The 20,101-nt window shown below is 36.4% G+C and overlaps 1 protein-coding gene across 1 annotated transcript in view; it reads right to left on the reverse strand.

Annotated features, from left to right (window-relative positions):
• Window positions 1-2,924: 2,924 nt before the first annotated feature.
• RAB1A (RAB1A, member RAS oncogene family) overlaps window positions 2,925-20,101 on the reverse strand; it is a 35,647-nt gene continuing 18,470 nt past the window's right edge. The window contains exons 2-6 of the mRNA XM_090281402.1: window positions 18,817-18,889; window positions 14,149-14,244; window positions 6,121-6,216; window positions 4,788-4,919; window positions 2,925-4,569 (exon numbers count right to left, since the gene is read on the reverse strand). Of these exons, the coding sequence (XP_090137528.1) occupies window positions 4,372-4,569; window positions 4,788-4,919; window positions 6,121-6,216; window positions 14,149-14,244; window positions 18,817-18,889 (595 nt within the window). The 3' untranslated portion in view covers window positions 2,925-4,371. The remainder of the gene's footprint in view (window positions 4,570-4,787; window positions 4,920-6,120; window positions 6,217-14,148; window positions 14,245-18,816; window positions 18,890-20,101) is intronic.

The raw sequence follows: 20,101 nt of genomic DNA on the forward strand, positions 1-20,101 counted from the left end.
CAATTCTATAGCTTTTTAAAGCAAAATGATCACCCATTGCTGGTGTAACCACAGATTCTGCAAAAAGAAAAATCACTTATCGTTTCTATTGAGCTATGAATGAACATGGAAGAAGGAAAGCATTTTCCCCCATATAGATTTAGTATTACTGTGTAGTACGCTAAGACTTAAGTCGACTTAATATATGAGATAAGCGCTTAAAGACCTTTTTTCAAACTCCTTCCAGATTATCATTTGAGGAAGGTGCTTTAAAATGGTGCTTAAAGAGAGGAACAAGTCATCTTGAACCAAAAGAAGGTGATGTTGAAACAGTTATGCTCATAAACAGACTTCTGATTTCCCCTCAGAACAAAAGATTTAATACCAAGTTACTTCCTTTAAAAGAAGTTTAGGACTTTAGTTTTGGGGGCTGAGCCACATAAATTTTTTTTTTTTTTTTAATCTTCATCCAAGGACTTTTTTTTTCTCCATTGTTTTTAGTTTTGTAGTTTTTTAGTTTATTGTTGTTCAATTATAGTTGTCCCAGTTTTTCCCACATCGCTCTCCCTTGCCCCTTCTCCATTGCTTTCAGAGAGAGAGAGGAAGGGAGAGGGGGAGAAAAAGAACAGTGATGTGAAGGAGAAACATCAGTTGGTTGCTTTCTTGTATATGTGCTGCCGAAGCGAGCACAGTTGGTTGCTTTCTTGTACCTGCCCCAGCTGGGGATCAAACCTGCGACCTTTCAGTCTCTGGAACAACGCTCCAGTCAACTGAGCCATATTGGCCAGGGCTGAGTCTCATAATCTTATCACCTCACCCACCTCCATGTGAACAAAAGTCCTGTTGTTATACGTAATTTTCCTACTTTAGAAGTTTTCAGAATTCACAGTCACTGGAAAATTATATAAAATTCAATAGTAAATATATAAGATTCAGTATTTCAAGTGCCTGCTGCCTCTATGGTGTCATTTACCATAATGAATAAGGGCATGATCAGAATGAAACTATTAAGGTTCTGCCTGTATTACAATTCTCCATCTTAACCTTGGTTCCACATACATGGATTTTAATAGACAAAACACCTTCTTGGCAAAGAATTATAAATGTAAAATATTCTTAACAGCCTAGAATTGGTTAAAAAGGAAGTTATATCTAATAGCCTCTGTTTTTAAATTGATACATTTCACCTTCTCTTTGATGTGGCTATAAATTGGTACATGCCTTTCCACTGAGAATGTTACAGGATAGCAGTTGCAAGTTAAACCCAGTTATTTACTAGTATTTGATAGGCATGAAAGTGAGTCTGTTGGTTAGCAAAGAGAAACTGAAGATGACAACACTATAGAAACACACTGGCTGATGTCACAGTAATTGAATGCTGCATATCCCATTTATTCCCATTCAACCTAGTAACTGTAATGACAGAAATTTTCAGAGCTTTATTTCAAAGTACCCCATTTCCCAGAAAAGTAACTACTTTACCTAGAGATGAACTCAAGATTTTTGTTCATCTCCTTTGAAATAAGGTGTGACTGAAGGGTGCTTATTCTGTACCTAGCTGTGAGTGCCATCAAAAAGAGTATCAACACAGCTGCTAATTACTTCTTCAGCAGTGCTATAATAAGTTCAGAACTTAGCTACATGACCCATGGACATGAACTAAGGGGGAGGAGCATACTGCTGGAGGGAAAGGGGGTACTGGGCAGAGGGGAGCAAAGGGAAAAGAAATTGGGACAACTAACAACGTAATAAAATATACTAAAAAAAAAAAAAAAAAAAGTTGAAGACCTCTTAAAACTGAAGCTAAAACTGTTTCAGCCTAGGAAGATGCCAGCAGCATTTCCATGAGCAAACATGGCCAGCTTAATTCAAGTAGTCTGGCTGGCCAGTGCACAGTGATACACATTAGCCTTAAGGACACCAGTGGTCTACAGTGTCATAAGTGTGGTCATGAAATCCCTACTTTACCTGTAGTAAAATTTCCTAGTAGCCCCTTTAAATAAGTAGAATTTAAGTCCATAGGGAAGCTGCAGTACTAAGAACTGTATCAGCAGTTTCAAGATCTGGGTTCTTGTTGCAGCTCCATAACTAAACTGCAGATTGTAGACAGTGTCAACACAGGGCTATTTTGAAGCTTAAATGGGAACATAAAGGGTTGATGTAAAATATGCTGCAATGGCAACATATATGTTTGCTAAACGGAAATTAAATCAAAGGTCAAAGAATAGAAAGTCGCTGCTCAGACCAGAACGGCTATCATTCTGCAAGGATTTCCCAGAGACTGAACTGCTTAGGTTTAACTTACTCTTTGTAAGCTAATTCATAGCAGTCACTTACATTTACAATACAAGTGATAATTTCTCCTTAAGTGAACGGACTATTAAAGCCCACAGTAACTTGAAAATGGGGGTACGAATGGGAATATATTTTTTTCAAGACTGCATTTACTGGCATATTCATAAAAGCAATGCAATGAGCCCCAGTCTTGACTGTCATGTGGGAAACTAAGTATGTAAATATGCTTACATCTTAAAATAAATCCATGTAATGTTTTATGCTAACTCACCAAGAATAAGCTGACAGTTTGAAGAACTTGCTGTTTGAAGTGCATGCCACCACATTAACATTTGTATCATTTATCTACTTTAGAACATAGTTTCTGGATTCTTTCCCCCTTTATATTGTATTGTAAGTAGAAACACCTCTTCACCCAGATATTTGGTAACTTGAGTTCAGTTGCCTTATGTAAGGATGAATAGATCCAACAAGCACATCTATAATACAAAGTAAACTATGATTTTTTATTGTGAAATTCTCGTAGATGGAAAATTAAATTGAATATTTATTCTGTCAATTTCATTTTACAGTAATCTTTCCACTTATTTTTGTACCATGTATTTTCAATGGCCTGTTTAGTGAAAATCAAAAAAAAAAAAAAGAAAACCTTTAAAATTTTTGGCTTGTTTTTAATTTAAACTTTATCATTGAATTAAAGACCCCACCACAAAATGTATTGCCAACAACCACATCCCAAGCCCCTAAGTAAATATTTTGGCGGCTACAACCCCAAGGAAACAGTCTTTTGATTTCTATCGCTTTAAAATGCCAGTGTTAGGAAAAGATTTGTTTCCCACAATAAAGCAAACCCTAGAATCTTTAAGGTCCTATTTAACAATTTTTTTCACATGTGCAAAATTCCACTGAAATAAATACATTTCTCTCATTTACAATCCCCACCCAGCATTTGTGTTTTCGGTTAATTTTTAGGGATATAATTTCTAAAATTAGGGCAATCAAACTACATTTTTCCTGCTTTCAACTTTAATGCTTTAATCCTCCTCCAACCTAAGTTATACAATCGTGGAGGATATAATAGTTGACATCTGACTCAGAGCATGAAGAAATATTAGCACATGCGTTAGTCTGATCACTTGCCAATTAGGAAAGATGTGATGCTTTCCACCTTTACCACAGAAAAGAATTAATGAAGTATTTTAGAGAAGGAACAGAGATAACAGGATAGAGAGCATACATCCTAAACTTGTTTTCCATAGAATTTAGTCTTCCTGAACCACTGAACTTTGTTAAATACCTACCCAACACAGAAGCCTCCCTAGGTCATTTACTGGATATATTATCTGGAGAGCATATTGGATGCTGCTCTAAGGTAGGTCTACAATGCCCTGGTTGCACACACAAATGGATGTTTTAATGCAAGGTTCTATTTTCCTTTAACCATAAGAATTAAAATACTTATCACCATACGGTTGGATATTACTTCCAATAAGTACAATATTTATTAAACATATCTTCAGTTGTTCTGTTACATAGTGTGCAACAAATTACAATATTCTGCAGCCACAAATTATAATGCAGAGTATGAAGAAACTATTAATCAGATAGTGTAATCTTTCTGTTTATAACTCTACAAGGAAGAACTAGCAAATCAGATCTTACATATAACATCTCACTAAACTTTATGCATGGAAAGTGACAGACACTGGTTGTGCTGTTTGATACAAAATGGCTGAACTTCATCTTCAGAAGACTAAACCTGACATCTAAACATGCCAATATAAACATCAAAACAAAATATATTCTAACCAACCACGGGAAACAGTCTGATATCAGGAAAGCAACAAGGATTACACACATTATTTTATAAACCAGCACACAAAAGGTTTAAAACAGTTCTGAAAATGAAGTTAGCTGTCTTGAGTCAAGGGAATAAAAAAAAAAGTCAGTATTGACCATTTACAATCTCTGACCTTTGTGGAGACGGTAAGAATCTGTTGTAGTGCAGCTACATACAGTACAATTCAGGCAATTTTGTTTTTTCACTTGGGTTCAGATTGCAAATTCATTGCTGTGAGAAAAGGACGGAGGCAAATTTTAGCAGCAGCCTCCACCTGACTGCTTGACTGGAGTGCTCTGAATTTTAACATTGGACTTCTCCGCACCACCAGCTGTCGCTCCAGGACCCATTCGCTTTTTAATCTCAGCTGCCATTGTCATGAAAGACTGTTCTACATTTGTTGCGTTCTTAGCACTGGTTTCCAAAAATGGAATTCCAAGGGAATCAGCAAATTCCTAAGAGAATAATAAGGCACAATTAAAACATTGGAAAATCTTTTTAGATAGAAAGCATTTCTATCTAAAACAGGCAGTAAGGAAAGGCTACTAAGTTTACTGAATCCAAACAAGCACCATAAAAAACTGTCATTTCAAAGTATTCTAGTGCACATTTTAAAAGCCAAGGTAGTGGTTCACCTTCACATTCAGTTTGAAAATCAGACTTTTAAACATACCTTTGCTGTTGTGTAGTCTACTACTTTCTTTGTGGTCAGGTCACATTTGTTCCCTACCAACAACTTGTTGACGTTTTCACTGGCATAACGATCTATTTCCTGCAGCCACTGTTTAACATTATTGAAGGATTCCTAAGAAGACAGACATTTTTAAGAATGATAATATAGTTCTGCTCTGCAGTGCAACAACTGCTCTGATGAAGCAAGTAATAAACAAGTGTCTCTCTTGACCTAAGAAGATATAGTGAAACAACTGTAGCTACAAAATAACAACTATAGTGTTGGCTAAGAAGTGACCTGATAATATTAAAATGACTGTCCATACCTAAATGAATAAGAAATTAGAATCTGAAGGCTTGAGGGCAAAAATACCTTACTTGAGAGAAATACAGCTCAGCATCAAGCTATATAGCTCAAGCAAACTTGATAAATTTGAATTGAAATCTGATTATCTTAGTTTATGGATAGCTTATTGGCACTACCAGAGACTCAAAAATATTACTAAATAAATGAGTCCAAAGTAAAGATGCTCATTTCCTAAGGAGAAGAAAGTTTTCATTTTTAAATAGTTCACGGTAATGACCTGAAAGTTTTGAAATTAGCACCAATTTTTTCCTCCTGTTGTATCACTCACCCAATACTTCTCATGGCACTGAATCTAAAGTCTTATGATTCCAGGCATCTCCTAATTAGCTATGATATCATAGTTGTGGTGACATTTAATATTTACTACAGGAAAAAATAAGTTCTAGAAGTTTATTTTATTCTTTGATAGGAAAAAAAAAAACCCTGAAATTTTCTAATTTTCTAATCAGAACAATAGTTATGGCTCTCAAAACATATTTCACACTATACTTAACACACACACCCACCTCCCCTCAAAAGCTAATCTTTAGTTTATCCTCCTAAAGTCTTATTCTAGCTCATCCTGTTTTTGAACCATATACTCATGGAAGACACCTGTAATCTTGGCAATTCTGGTAAGTCTAATCACCAGGCAAATTCCTGTTAATACTTAACACCAAGAACATGGTATAAACCAAACAACCCAATGCTCCCAATACACTCTTGCCAAAATGATCACTTATTTAGTTGATAGTAAATATAACCAGAGTCCCCTGAAAGCAAATATAAAACCAATTACCAAATTTTCTATTTACTTAAGGAAAATAATATGAAATTTTGGTTGACCAAGTCATTAGGTACCCAAATAATGTTTATCCACCTCCAAATAAGTTAATCACATAAAGCTTTTGGCCATATAAATAATATGGATGGCTATTTATCAAATAGTAACTTCCTACTTGTAATACAATTTCCTCCTGAAACTTACCTGATCTGTCACATCATAAACGACTATGATGCCATGGGCTCCTCTATAATAACTGGAGGTGATTGTTCGAAATCTTTCTTGGCCTGCTGTGTCCCACTATTAGAAAATAATCAAGAAATTCAAACAATTCCATTAACATAGAGTTGAGGAAAAGACCAGGAGGAAGGAGAACAGTTTAGTCTACATAGTTATAGAAATGACCAGGATTTGATATGGAAAACATTAGCCCTCAATGTTCACTCTAATAAATCGCATGGTAACTGCCAAATGAAGGTCCAGAAAAGAACGTAGTGCCTACAGTTGAGCTTGTAGTAGTGCTACCAATACCACAAACTCTTTGAGATTAGGAACTATGTCATACTTTTCATATTCTCCACAGCCAGCCCTTAGCACTGTGCAAGACATCCAGCATGACGGCAGAAACATGCTGACTTGATTAGGAAGGCACCCCTTTAACACACTACATTCAGGTAACTACCAGTAAAAATAGCACTTTAACCGTCTCTGGAAGATACTATGTTAATCCTAGGGAAAACAATGAAAGGAAGATGATTAAAAATACTTTTATAAAATTCATTTTAAAAGCAATTTGCCACACTTGAACCATTTAGGCTTAAATACCAAAAACAAATGCTTATTTAAATTACTACATTAAAGTCCTGGGTTTAAAAAACTGAGGGGAAACTCAATTGTTAGATTTTAAAAGCCTTGGTTTTAACAAGGACAATGAGAATTTTGTTTAAATAGCTCTTAGACAATGGCCTCTTGAAAAGTATACTGAGAATAGCTACCTACTCTACTGGTAAAAGGTAACATCTTGACGGGGAAATAATAATGGTTGCTGGAAAAAAAAAAGTACTTGAAGCTTAAGACAAGTGGAGATTTAAGATGCAATAGCCATTTGGGGGAGAGAATTATAAAGTTTAGAAGTATATCTGTGAACTTGACATTAATCCCCTCTATTGTTTTAAATGGCAAAATTAAAGAAACAAAAACTGGTTCAGGAGCCCTCAGTGAAATACTTCCTTATCTAGAACCCAGCTAACACAGAGCTGTTAAAAACAAGTACAATTTTGGGGAAATTTGAATAAAGGCTGGTATTAGATAATACTGAGGTATTCATGTCAATTTTGTTAAATGAGCTTAATGGATACATAGTAAAACAGGAACGCATACCAATCTATGTTTGGAGTAAAATGCAGTGTCTGTAATTTAACATACTCCAGGGAAATAAATCAAGCAAATAAAGTTAACATTGTTAATCTAAAACAAAAACCAGTCACAACAGCTTTTGTTAAAAGTACTAGCCTGAGAGCCCAGAAGACTTTAGATCTGTATCAGTAAAGAGCATCCAAGTCTTTCAGGATATCCTTGGAGAAGCATGAGCTTTGGATTCAAGCCAACCTGACTTCAAAACATCAAATATAGGTTCCTGGTTATTTAATGCTAGAGAGAGTCACCTGTTTCCTCATCTATAAATCCTAGGTGTCACTCACCTTATAGAATTGCTAAATGGGTTTAAATGAACTAATGTTTGTAAAATGCCCAGCAGAGCGCCTGACTGTAGACATAGATATCATTTCAGTGGGAGAGACAAGCTTGGGAAAATCAGTTACTGTGATTATGAGAGGCAATGAGGATTATATACAGAAGAAAGTTCTCCCTCTCCACCCACCAACCCCTTGCACAAATATAGCACAAGGAAACTGTTTATGAATAAATGTTAACAGAATTGTAGCTAAGCAATGGCATCTAAAGAGTAAAATTTTTGATGTCTCCTCACCACTCTGAACTCTCCTGATTCCATATCCTAACAGCACCTTTCTAGGTAATTGATCACCCTTTGTATATAATCCTCATTGCCCCTCATAATCAAAAGGTAACTGATTTTCCCATGTTTGTCTCTCCCATTGAAATGGGATTTCCTCCTATGAGGCTATGTAATCATTTATCTCTGTGACCTTGTATCTGATTGCCTGGCATAATGTAAGCATTTCCATAAATGCTTCATCAATGGACCATCGCAGATGGATGCCTTCATGCTGTGGGTCTGAACTCCACACCTGCCCTGCCCTGCTGAATGTTTTGTAATCACTAACTCTGATAAAAGACCCAGATGGCAAAGCTGAAAAGCTAAAAAAATAATTAAAATATAGATCAACACAATAATTTTGAAAGACCTAGGAAACTTGTAAGGATAATTCAAGCCCATCAATTTGAAGTGTAATGGGGTTAAAAGTAAAACCTAGCATTCAGATTTAAAAACAACAGTCACAAAGTATAAGTCTTAAAAAAATTACAAACTCAAAGCCGTAAGATCCAAACTGAAATAGCAAATGTAGTAAATTCAGGTGCTTTTTAAATCCTTGACTGGATTATGATGAAAAAAGGTCATGAGTCCGTGAAGTCCAACAGGGGGGAAAAAATTCAGAGTCCAAATTAGTGGATTTTCCTCACATAGTACACACTGGCTGGACTATATCTTGTATTTGATTTCAGGAATCACATTTTAATAAAAGGTACTTAATGAAATGCAAGAGTAACTCAAACTGTAAAAGGTTCAGAAAATGTGCTTCCAGAAAGGAATAACTAACTTCAGAAGTAGAGGTTGTGATAAGGTCTAAAAGGCAGGCTGGGCGATACTCTCATCCTCCCACATCAAAATTACAACTAAACTACAGAACCACCATCATTCAGAACTGTTGACAGAGTCCTACAATAAAGGATACAAAGAAGCCACATTGAGACTGCTAGGAGGGGCAGAAATGCAGCTACTCCCATACCCATATGTGGCAGAAAAAAAAATTGGCAGGGCTATCTTGGCTGCCAGGTTTCCCCCTTGAGGAGTGAAGGTCTCAGCCCCACACCAGGCCCCCAGCCCAGGGTTTTAGTGCCAGGAGAGAAGTCCCTATAACTTCTGGCTGTACAAGCCAACAGGGATTGTGGCTGAGTGAGACAGAGGGCTTCTGGAGTCCCAGGCACAGGCTTACTCAGACTCACTGCCTGAGCTCCAGCAATGGGGCAGGAGCTCGTAAGTCGCCAGGGACATATGGGGAAGAACTGAGTTTGTCTGGTATGAGGGCAAGAGCTGCAGGGGTAGCTTTCTCCTAGACAGAAGTGTTGGCAGTGGCCATTGTTCCTTTTCTGAGCCCTTCCCCCACAGAACTGGCAGGTGGGCACCATATATGAGTCTCCATCAGCCTGGTTATCACTGTTTCCCCACCCCACCCAGCTTGCCAGTTCACCCAAGCTGTTTCCAGTGGCTTTTCCATAGGAATGGTCTGTCTTGGCTCATGCTTCAGCTCTTCCTAAAATCTCTCAAAACAAGCAGCATCTGGCTTCGGCATGCCTTGTACCTCTCATTAAGTGGCCCAAGACCTGGCATTAGCAGCAGTGGCCTTGCTTTGCAGGCAGGCCTCTTCTGGGTATCTCCAAGCCCAGCACCAAGTAGCAGCCATCTTCAAAAGGCTTTGTAAGCTCATGCCAGATGGCCCTGGGCAGAATACAGGTGGCAGCTGACCTCTGACAGCATCTCCCAGGAAACCTCAGAGTCGGCACACACAGTAGACAACTTCAGACCACAACAAAGCACCACCCAACCACCTGCACAAGCAACACACTCAAAAAGCAAACTAAGTGGACACCAGAGCTCTAGAGAAGGTAAGTCCTGCTCCAAGGGGTGGGCCCCTGCATAGCTGATCCTCCAAAGCCATCAGTGGTCATAGCAGTCCTTGCAGCTCATCAGCTTGTGGGTAAATCTCTCCCACTGACATGCCACCAGCAATCTAGGCTCAACTACAAGAGGGTATACACAGCCCACAGAGGGGTGCACCGGCAGTGCCCAGCTTGGTGAACGAAGAGCCTATACCACTGGATTCTACAGGACGCCTACTCTATTAGATCACTCTAACAAGCTCGGGAGAAATACCAGCTCTACCTAATGCATAGAAACAAACACAGGGAGGCTGCCAAAATGAGGAGACAAAGAAACAAGTTCCAAATGAAAGAACAGAACAGAACTCCAGAAAAAGAACTAAACAAAATTGAGACAAGCAATCTACTAAAATATGCAGAGTTCAAAACTATAAGGATTCTCAATAACTTAAGAGGAAAAGTAGATAAACTTAGTGAGAACTTTTAATAGCATTAAAAAAAGACATGGAAACCATATAAAAAAGTCAGAAATGAAGGATACACTAAATAAAAAGAATAATTTACAGGGAATCAATAGTAGATTAGATGAACCCAAGAATAGAAACAGTGACTTGGAATATAAGGAAGCAAAAAACAAACAAAACACACCCCCCCCCCCCGAAAACCACCCAATTACAACAGCAAAAATAAAAAGAATTCAGCTCTGACCAATGTGACTCAGCTGATTGGGCATCGTTCCGCAAATCGAAAGGTTGCCAGTTCAATTGCCAGTCAGGGCACACACCTGGGCTGTGGGTTTGGTCCCCCCCAGTCAAGGCACATCCAAGAGGCAATGAAATCGAGGTTTCTCTCTCATGTCAATGTTTCTCTTTCTCCCTCCCTTCCCCCCTCTCTAAAAATAAATAAAATCTTAAAAAGAAAAAAGAATCCAAAAAGTGAGGATAGTGTAAGGAACCTCTGAGACAACTTCAAGCATACCGACATTCACATCATAGGGGCGCCGAAAGGAGGAGAGAGCAAGAAATTGAAAACCTATTTGAAAAAATAATGACAGAAAACTTCCCTAGCCTGCTGAAGGAAATAAGATACACAAATTCAGGAAGCACAGAGTCCCAAACAAGAAAAGCCCAAAGAGTCCCTCACCAAGACACAGCATAATTAAATGCAAAAGGTTAAAGACAAAGTGAGAATCTTAAAAGCAGCAAGAGAAAAGCAGTTACCTACAAGGAGTCCCCATGAGACTGTCAGCTAATTTCTCAGCAGAAAATTTACAGGCCAGAAGGAACTGGCAAGAGATATTCAAAGTGATGAAAAGCAAGGACCTACAACCTAGATTACTCTATCCAGCAAAACTATCCTTTAGAATCAAAGAAAAGATAAAGAACTTCCCAGACATGAAAAAGCTAAAAGAGTTCATCGCCACCAAACCAATATTACTGAAATGTGAAAAGGTCTTCTTTAAGAAGAAAAAGTAGATCAAATATATGTCTGTCAACAAATGAATCTAAAAAAATAAGGCAGAAAAGAAACAGACTCATAGAGAACATTCTGACAATTGCCAGATAGGAGGGAGGTTAGGTGAAGGGACTAAAAAGTACAAATTGGTTGTTACAGAATACTCATGGGGATACAGTCAATAATATTCTAATAATGTATGGTGTCAGATGGGTACGAGATTTATCAGGATGATCACTTAAGTTATATAATGTCTAATCACTGGGTTGTACACCAGAAACTAATATTAATATTGTATGTCAACTCTAAATGAAAAATTAAAAAATGGTATTTGTTTTTAAAGGAAAAACTATAAAACTAAATAAAAATAAAGGGCAGTCTGCCAACAGAAAACTTGTTCAGGCAGCTCCAAAAGGAAGAGGACAGAGAGCTAGAAGTTAAAGGAAACTGGCTTCAGTTCAATATAATGAATTAACAATTAAGAGATTATTTATAAATGGAACTAGCTTCTTTGATAAGCTAGTGAGCTTCCCAAATTTTTTTTTTTTTAAAAGGCACCCAATAGGGAAAGAAAATTCTGACCAAAGATGAAAGGAATACTGACTGAGTGGCCTATTAAGATCTGTTTCAGTATAGGAAAGTAGCAGTATATGAATGTTTTCATAAATATACACTCAAATCTTATGGAGACCAATGATCACACATAACCATAATCATTTCAAGTCAGCTTCAGTGCATCTTTCTGAGACATGCCTCTAACTTTATACTTGGCACCTGAAATATAGTGCCAAGTATAAAGTCCAACATATTATAGGGGAAAATTTAATATGGAAGGTAAACTTGTTCACTGGTTTAAATTATTTCAAGCTCTCTCATAACTATATCCTTGCAAGTCCTATTTTGGAGTATCAAGTATGTTAACTTACATCAAAATCCACAATTCTTTTTTTAATGCACCCCCCCCCCATCAGTCATATGAGGAAAGGAAGCAACTAAAAAAAATTACCTCTCTGAGGTATGTCATATCATCAGTTAACATTTGTATACAGTAGCCCCCACCCCCGTACCCACAGTTTCGCTTCCTGCAGTTTCAGTAATCCACAGACAGCTGCGATCCAAAACTTTAAATGGAAATTCTAGAAATAATTTGAAACTTAAATTGCATGCCATTCTAAGCAGTGCAACGAGATCTTGCGCCATCACACTACATCCCACCCCTGACCTGAATCATCCCCTTTGCCCAGCGTGTCTACCTTACTTCATCTCGTCACATAGGCACTGTATTATCTCACATTATCGTAAGAAGGGTGAGTACAATACAATAACATATTTTAAGAGAGAGACCACATTCACATATCTTTCACTGCAGTACACAGTTAGCATCTTACTGTGCCTTATTTATAAACTTTATCATAGGGTGTATATACATATAAGAAAAAACAAAGTATGTCTAGGGTTCTGTACTATCTGTGGTTTCAGGCACCCCCTTGGGGTCTTGGAACAAATCCCCCATGATAAATTTGGGGGCGTGGGGGGGGGCACTACTGTATTGCCAAAAAGTTTATAAAGGCCTTTCATATACATATACATATACACAGAGCTATTAAATTTGGTTCTCACAGCTACCTTATGAATTAGTAAATTAAGTATCTTCACACTCATTTCAGAGATAAGAAACTCAAGTCTCAGGAAAAAGGCTGAAGTAAGTTAACCCATTACTTCCTAAACAGTGAATACCAGAACGAAGATATCCAAGTTTTTGGACTCCAAATTCAGAACTGCCAGTTCAGTGTATTATCAATTCCATGGAAAGAACAGTCACTGGTTTTCTATGTTACCTAATAATAATAGCCAGCTCCAAAAGAAATTAATATTTTTAAAGACGATAGGTATGTTCACACTGGTAGTCCCAGAACCATACAACTGCCTATTTTTAATGTGGGTTGGGGCTATAAGGATAGATAAAGGGCCTAGGCACAGGTACACAAAATATTGAAGACAGAGCTATGGGCAACTTGGTTCTGCCAGGAACTGTAGACAAGTAATTAAATCAGCATCCATTTCTCTGAGCTGTAAAACAGGTTAGAAAAGCTAAGTTGCTTTTTAATAAAATTCTGTTTCTAAAACTTGGTACATACTATCTAAAAATACAACAGAACTAAATAACTACAGATGACCCTTGAATAACACACAAGTTAGGGGCACCAATCATCAGTACAGTCGAAAATTCACATATAACTTAAGTTGCCCCACACACATGGCTTCCCAACTGTCAGATGACCCTCGACCAATGCGGGTTTGAACTGCATGGGTCAAATAAACCCAAGAGTCAAACTGTAAGTCAGCTGAAAAAAAAAGCCCATGTATATGTGGATGTGCGAAGTTAAAATTCACATTGTTCAAGAGTCAACTGTATTTAATTAAGCCACATATGAAGAACCTTCCCCTAGGTTTCTTCTCATGTTCCACAATATTTTGCACAGTAAAAGACATAAAGTAATGTTCAGTATGCTCTCGCTAGAAGACAAGGTGAACTTCAACTTAGACCCCATTGATAAAAGCACAAGAAAAATAACACGGACCATGGGATAGGTGAAGGTGATAGAGCGTGTAAGGGGGGTAAATGCTAATGGAAAAATAAATACAATTAAAAATAAAACTATTAAAAGCAAAAAAATAATAACTAGGACCAAATTTGACTTAAAACATGTTATTTCTCTGCTTTATGAGTAGAAAATTCAATGAGGAAGGGTAATCTTAGATACTTTAAATCTGAACAATTCTTATTCTACAATCTATCACAGATATGATTCAGATACTATAAATTTACTATAAATTTAATTTTGTTAATAAAAAATAATAAATTTTAAATTTACCAAAAATAATTTCATAAAAACTTCTAGTCCAAAAATTACTTACTATTTGAAGCTTGATTGTTTTCCCATCTAACTCTATAGTTCTTATTTTGAAATCCACACCAATAGTGCTAATGTAGCTTTCTGTATACGTATCATCCTGAAGGGATAAAAAGTTAATGATTAAAGGTAATATTCAATACAGTAAATAAAATATGTTAACCTGTATATACAAAGTTGATTAAGGTTAAAAGGTATATAACATGTTGAGAACAACCACTCCATCCTGCTCCAGTAATCAGTTCATGTTTTGATTACAAAGTACTATTTAACAGTAGTCTTCTCTTAAGATTTTTTCCAATCGTTATTCTTAATTTTTCCACAAATTTCTTGGCAAATTCTTATATAGAAAAAGATTTTATATTTACAATGATTATGAATGACTTTCCTAATATAATCAGTGAAACTCTAGCTCCCCTCACCCCCAAATCCAATTTCTTCACCACAAAGTAACATCACTCCTCTTCTGGATATTTTTAGAAGTCAGTTTTATTTCCTGGTTATGACTTTTTCAAATTCTCATTATATAAAATATACCCTTTGGAAGTGTACAATTTGGTGGTTTTTAAGTATGTTCACATGGTTGTGCAATCATCACCATTTTTAAACTCCAGGAATTTTCATCACCCTGTGATGAAACCCTGTACCCACTCCACTTCCTTCTCTTTCCCTAGACCCTGGAAACCACTAATCTACTTTATGTCTCTACGGATTTGCCTCTCCTGGACATTTCTTCTTTTTTTTTCTTTTTTTTTGGACATTTCATATTAATGGAATCACACAACATGTGGCCTTCTGTGTCTGGCTTCAACTCAGCAGTTTTCCTGTTCATCCATGTTACAGCATGTATCAGTCCTTCATTCCTTATTATGGCTGAATAATATACATTGTATGGATAGACCATTTTGTTTATCTATTCATCAGCTGGTGGATATCTGGGTTGTTTCTACTTTTTGGCTAATATGAATAATGCTGCTATGAACATTTGTGTACAAGCTTTTATGTAACAATGTGTAACCACTGTTAAAAAACTTAAAATTATACCTGTTTTTCTCAATTATCTATTATAACATTTTACTCAGAAAGGAAACAAAACTCTTATTAATGTTTGTGAAAAGATATATGAATGGCGAGATCAGGCTATCACCACCTAAACCCAACGGACAATCTTAGCAACCACGAAGCACCACCTACTAAGTACTCAGCCAACAAAGATGGGCCTACATCTAATCAAAGCTAAATCTAATAAGAGTAGCAATATCACACAGAACTTTTCTGACGATGGAAGGTTCTATAAGCTGAATTAGTAAATTCAGTATCCACTAGCCCCAAGTGGCAAATGAGAACAAGGAAACACATTTTTAATTTTATTCAATTTTAATTAGTTTAAATTTAAATAACTGTATGGGGCTAGTAGCTACCATAAGGATAGCAGAACTCTGGGGGCTTACTTCCAATTACAAAAACACAAAGAATTTGAACAATTTAAAGGCACCACAAGGAAGCAAAGTGGCAAATCTAAAATGCCAGACAACTGAAGGAAAACTGCCCTGGTTTCTGCAAAAAGTAAATGAGAAGAAAACACATAAATTAAAAGGAGACATTGGAAAAACTCTAGATTAAGAGTAAGCAGCAAAACTACCAGAATGTGTGGACCATGTTTGAATCCTGATTCAAACCAACTGTAATACCAACACTTCTGAGACAATCAGAGAAAATATATCTTCTAATTAACAATGGCAATGTGATTTCATATGAAAATGTTCAGCTTTTGGAAATTCAAAAAGTATGTAGGGGAAAAAAATGACATTTTTGAGATCTGCAATACAACACCACAACAAAGAGAAGGGGACAAAAAGTTTAATAAAGCCACCGTGGGCAAGTCTTGATGATGCTGAATCTGATGTATACATGGGATTGAAAAATCATCTCTGAAGAAAACTGTAAAATGTGATCAAGGGAGGGAGTTCCAAGTGACTTATTCTCCTAATATAGTCATACTATGCACGTGTAGAAGCACTGAATGTAATTTGACAAAATGCTCATCATCACTAGGTATTCATTTTGAAATTTTTATTTATTTTTAATTGCATGTCTATAAGTATCAGGCCCTGTAGAAAGTGGAGAACAATATGAATGCAATAAACATTCACTTAGCACTTCTACATGCCAGGTATTTTGTTAGAAATACTTATAAATGCTTTGCTAGAATATTTATAAATCTCTAAATGACCTGTAGTGCGTGGCTCTGAGCCACTACACATGCTTCTCCTTCTGTGCAAATTCTCAGTTACCTCTTTCTGCATACCCCTTACTCTCCCAGCTCCTGGGTCACATGGCAATTTTTATTCACTCTTCAATTCTGAGCCCAGGCAACACTAATTGTCCAAACATTCTCAAACTCCTCAGCCAATAGTTAAGAGATCATTCCCTCTGTGCTCCCATAGCTTATTATAATTTCCTTATAATACCTTTTGTACCTCATCTATTTGGGAGATCCAGAAATCAGTATTTTTATAAATGCTTCCACGTGATTTTACTGTGTATGTAGTAGTGAAAACCTGTAACTTAGATTAACAGGCATCTCAGAGAAGATTTTCTTTGAAGCACAAAATCTCAGGCCTATATAGCCACTTTCATCAAGAGATGCCAGATTCTTCCCACCTACCTAGAATTGCTGATTTAATACTAGGAATTATTCTTAATTTTAATATTTGCCAATTGAGTCAATACAGCTTGGCTTCAGGTGCGCCGCAGGAGTTGCCGGTGTTGACTACAACGTCAAACCGCCTTAGGGACTCCGGCTCCGGATTTTCTGTCGGGGTTTACTCCCTTAGCCTTTCCCCTGAAGAGGTATGCCGCAAGGCAGCGGAGGTTTTTTGGAGTCAGAGTTTTCCTTCTCTGATGTGCCCTGACTGGGAGATCGAACCAGCCATCGTCTCTCGAGACGGACGGCTGCCGACCGAATATTTGCCAATTTAATAAAAATTAAGTAAAATCTAATTTTAAACCTTTACTTAAAAATAAAATTTAACATTTTTTCATATTCATTGGCAATTTGTATGTCTTCTTTTGTGAACTGCCCCTCATGTATTTATACATATTTCTGATAGGACAAAACATTCTTTTCTTATTAATGTACAGTGTGCTTTGTGAATATCATCCCTTTCTCATATATTTTTGTTCTGCTACTACCATTTGTCTTCTAACATTTTTATATGCTTGCCATTAATTTTAATGCAATCAAATTTAACAATCTTTTCTTTCCTAATTTTCTGTTAGAAAATACTTTCACTCATATTAAAGAATCACCTATATCTGAGGGGGAGGGGTTGCTGTGCAGAGGGGAGCAAAAGGGAAAGAAATGGAACTATTGTGACAATATAATCAATAAAATATACCTAAAAAAAAAAAAAGATTCACCTATGTTTAGTCTAGTATTTCCAAGATCTCACTTTTAACTATGATATATAATGAAATAGTTTTTTTTTATGACATTCATTAATATAACCATTCATCTCATCAGAAAAGTCACATTTAGTATTTTAAATGCTGTCAAGCTCACAACGGCCAATTATAAGTTTTCTAAAATTCTAATTTTCCTATGAAAGCTTGAATTTTATTACAGGCAGCAAATGATGTCAGATATTTCTCTTGAAGTGACAATCTCAGTTCATCTGAGAAAAATATCTGCAAATACCCAATTCTACACAACTGAAGTTTATCAGTTGTTCTTTCAAGTAAAAAAATTTTTTTCTTTTCCTCAAGACAACTAGAGCAAAACACTCTAGTAAGCAGTAAAAGTGCTTTATGCATATTCCTCACTTCTTCACAATATATTTTAAAAAGGAACAAGATTCTTAAAACTTAACCATTTTTACTGTTTCATCAGACACTCTTGAAAATGGCTTTTTCCCCTGCTGTGGGTGCAAAGAGGTAAGTAACATGACTGTGAGTACAGTTTGGGGCTTAGCATAGCCTTGACATGGTGTGTTAAGGTACCAGAAGTTTTACCCGACCATTGCTTTTGCATTATCAGAGCAAATGTCAACACAGTGAAAAATGCAACTGTCTTTCTTTTTAGTTCTAAGTAATTATTTATTAAATACTAACAGCTTAGTATTATTAGGATAATAGTGTTGATTTCATGGACGAGCCCTAAGAGGGTCTTGATAATCCCCAGGGATCTTTACTCAACACTCTGAGAACCAATGATCTAGACAGAGAGGGAAAGCATGTTAAATTTGAAGGCAGTTGATATGTTTATAAATTTCAGCATACAAAATACAATACCACTGTCAAAAAGTTTGTATCAGGCCCTACATTTTCTTTTTATTCTACTAAACTTTTACTTGAAAATTCATTTTCCATGAGGTCACTTTCACAGGACAACTACTTTCCCCTTAACTCACTACTTATATTGGATTTAAACATTGACTGACCTCTACCAATATCTCTCTGACTTTATAACCACACTATGTTGAATTTCTTTTAAGAACAGCAGCATTTTCTTTTATTTAAGACTCCAAGGTATCATAGAGATGTATACTTAAGACTTTAATACATAAATTCTGGAAAAATTAATTTATTGGGAATAAAACTTTAATCTTTTGTCTACCTAGAAAACATACGCAGTATTAATTTCTTTAAAGACATTTCAGTTTCAACTTACCGCAAACCTAAGAAGGAGGCAAGACTTTCCAACTCCAGAGTCTCCAATCAGAAGCAACTTGAATAAATAATCACTGCAAAAAGAGGGAAAAAAATCACATTAATAAAAAGTATATTGTACTGTAAATTCTGCAACAACAAAAATATAGCAATAATAATAAACAAGTCACTAAGGAAGACTACAGCTTTTGAAGAAGTCCATGAATAGCTTAACAGAAGCCAAAATTGCAACAACTGCAGAAGCCCTTTTGATGAATCACTGAACATGACAGAACTACATAAAAGTATGATAGGCAATGCCACCAATGATCTCTGAGATCAGTGAACTACTTCCAAGGAAAGAATGAAAGGAAATGTAAGTGGCTTGCATTCTTAAGAGATTCCAAGAAACTGCTAGAAATCCCACTCCCTTTGCAGTATTAGAATACAGGGAGTATTCTTGCCAATGAAACAAATCTCTCCTAATTCCAAGATCAAATCATAATTTCATAGCAATCTTCCAAGGGGCTTTTATGATCCTTTCCTAGTATCCATCTGGAAATTCTCCCTTAAAAAAAAAAAAAAAAAAAAAAGGATCATTTAACTTCTGTAAGCCTGTATTATAAATATTTTAAACTAAAGACATGGTAAAATCAAACACAAAACTTGACCAACATTCTAATCCTGCATTAAAGCATTCTTCAGAGGCAGGGCAGCTTTATGGTTAGAGCATCGTCCTGCCAAGGTTCGATCCCTGGTCAGGTCACATACAAGAAGCAACCAATGAATGCATAGATATAACTGGAACAACAAATCAATTTTCTCTCCCTTCCTCTTCTTCCTCTAAAAGGTCAATAAAGCATTCTTCAGAAAACATGAATTGCTGGAGGGAAAGGGGGTACTGGGCGGAAGGAAGCAAAGGGAAAAAGAAATTGGGACAACTATAACAGCATAATCAATACAATATACTTTAAAAAAAGAAAAGAAAACACTGACATCTAGGCTTTGTTTATGTACATTGACCATTGCCAGACCTGACTCAAAGACCATCCCTGGGATTTCCTTCATGGATCTGAAGACAAGAGACTACCTGCCCATGGTCTCCAAAGGAATCCCTCCATAGATCCTTTCTAATTCTGACCCATTCTATATATTCTTCTACGCAACTTCAAAGGTTTTAAAAATCCAGAATTTAGTTTATTTTGGAAGATAAGCATGAGTTTCAATTTTGTTCTTTTTGTGATTTTTGTTTTTAAAGAACGCTACCTACTTAAGGTGAAATACAAATATCACTCACAGTTTAATAA

The sequence above is a fragment of the Furipterus horrens genome, unplaced genomic scaffold (assembly GCF_987537825.1).
Source record: "Furipterus horrens unplaced genomic scaffold, mFurHor1.1.pri manual_scaffold_6, whole genome shotgun sequence".
Classification (NCBI taxonomy): domain Eukaryota; kingdom Metazoa; phylum Chordata; class Mammalia; order Chiroptera; family Furipteridae; genus Furipterus; species Furipterus horrens.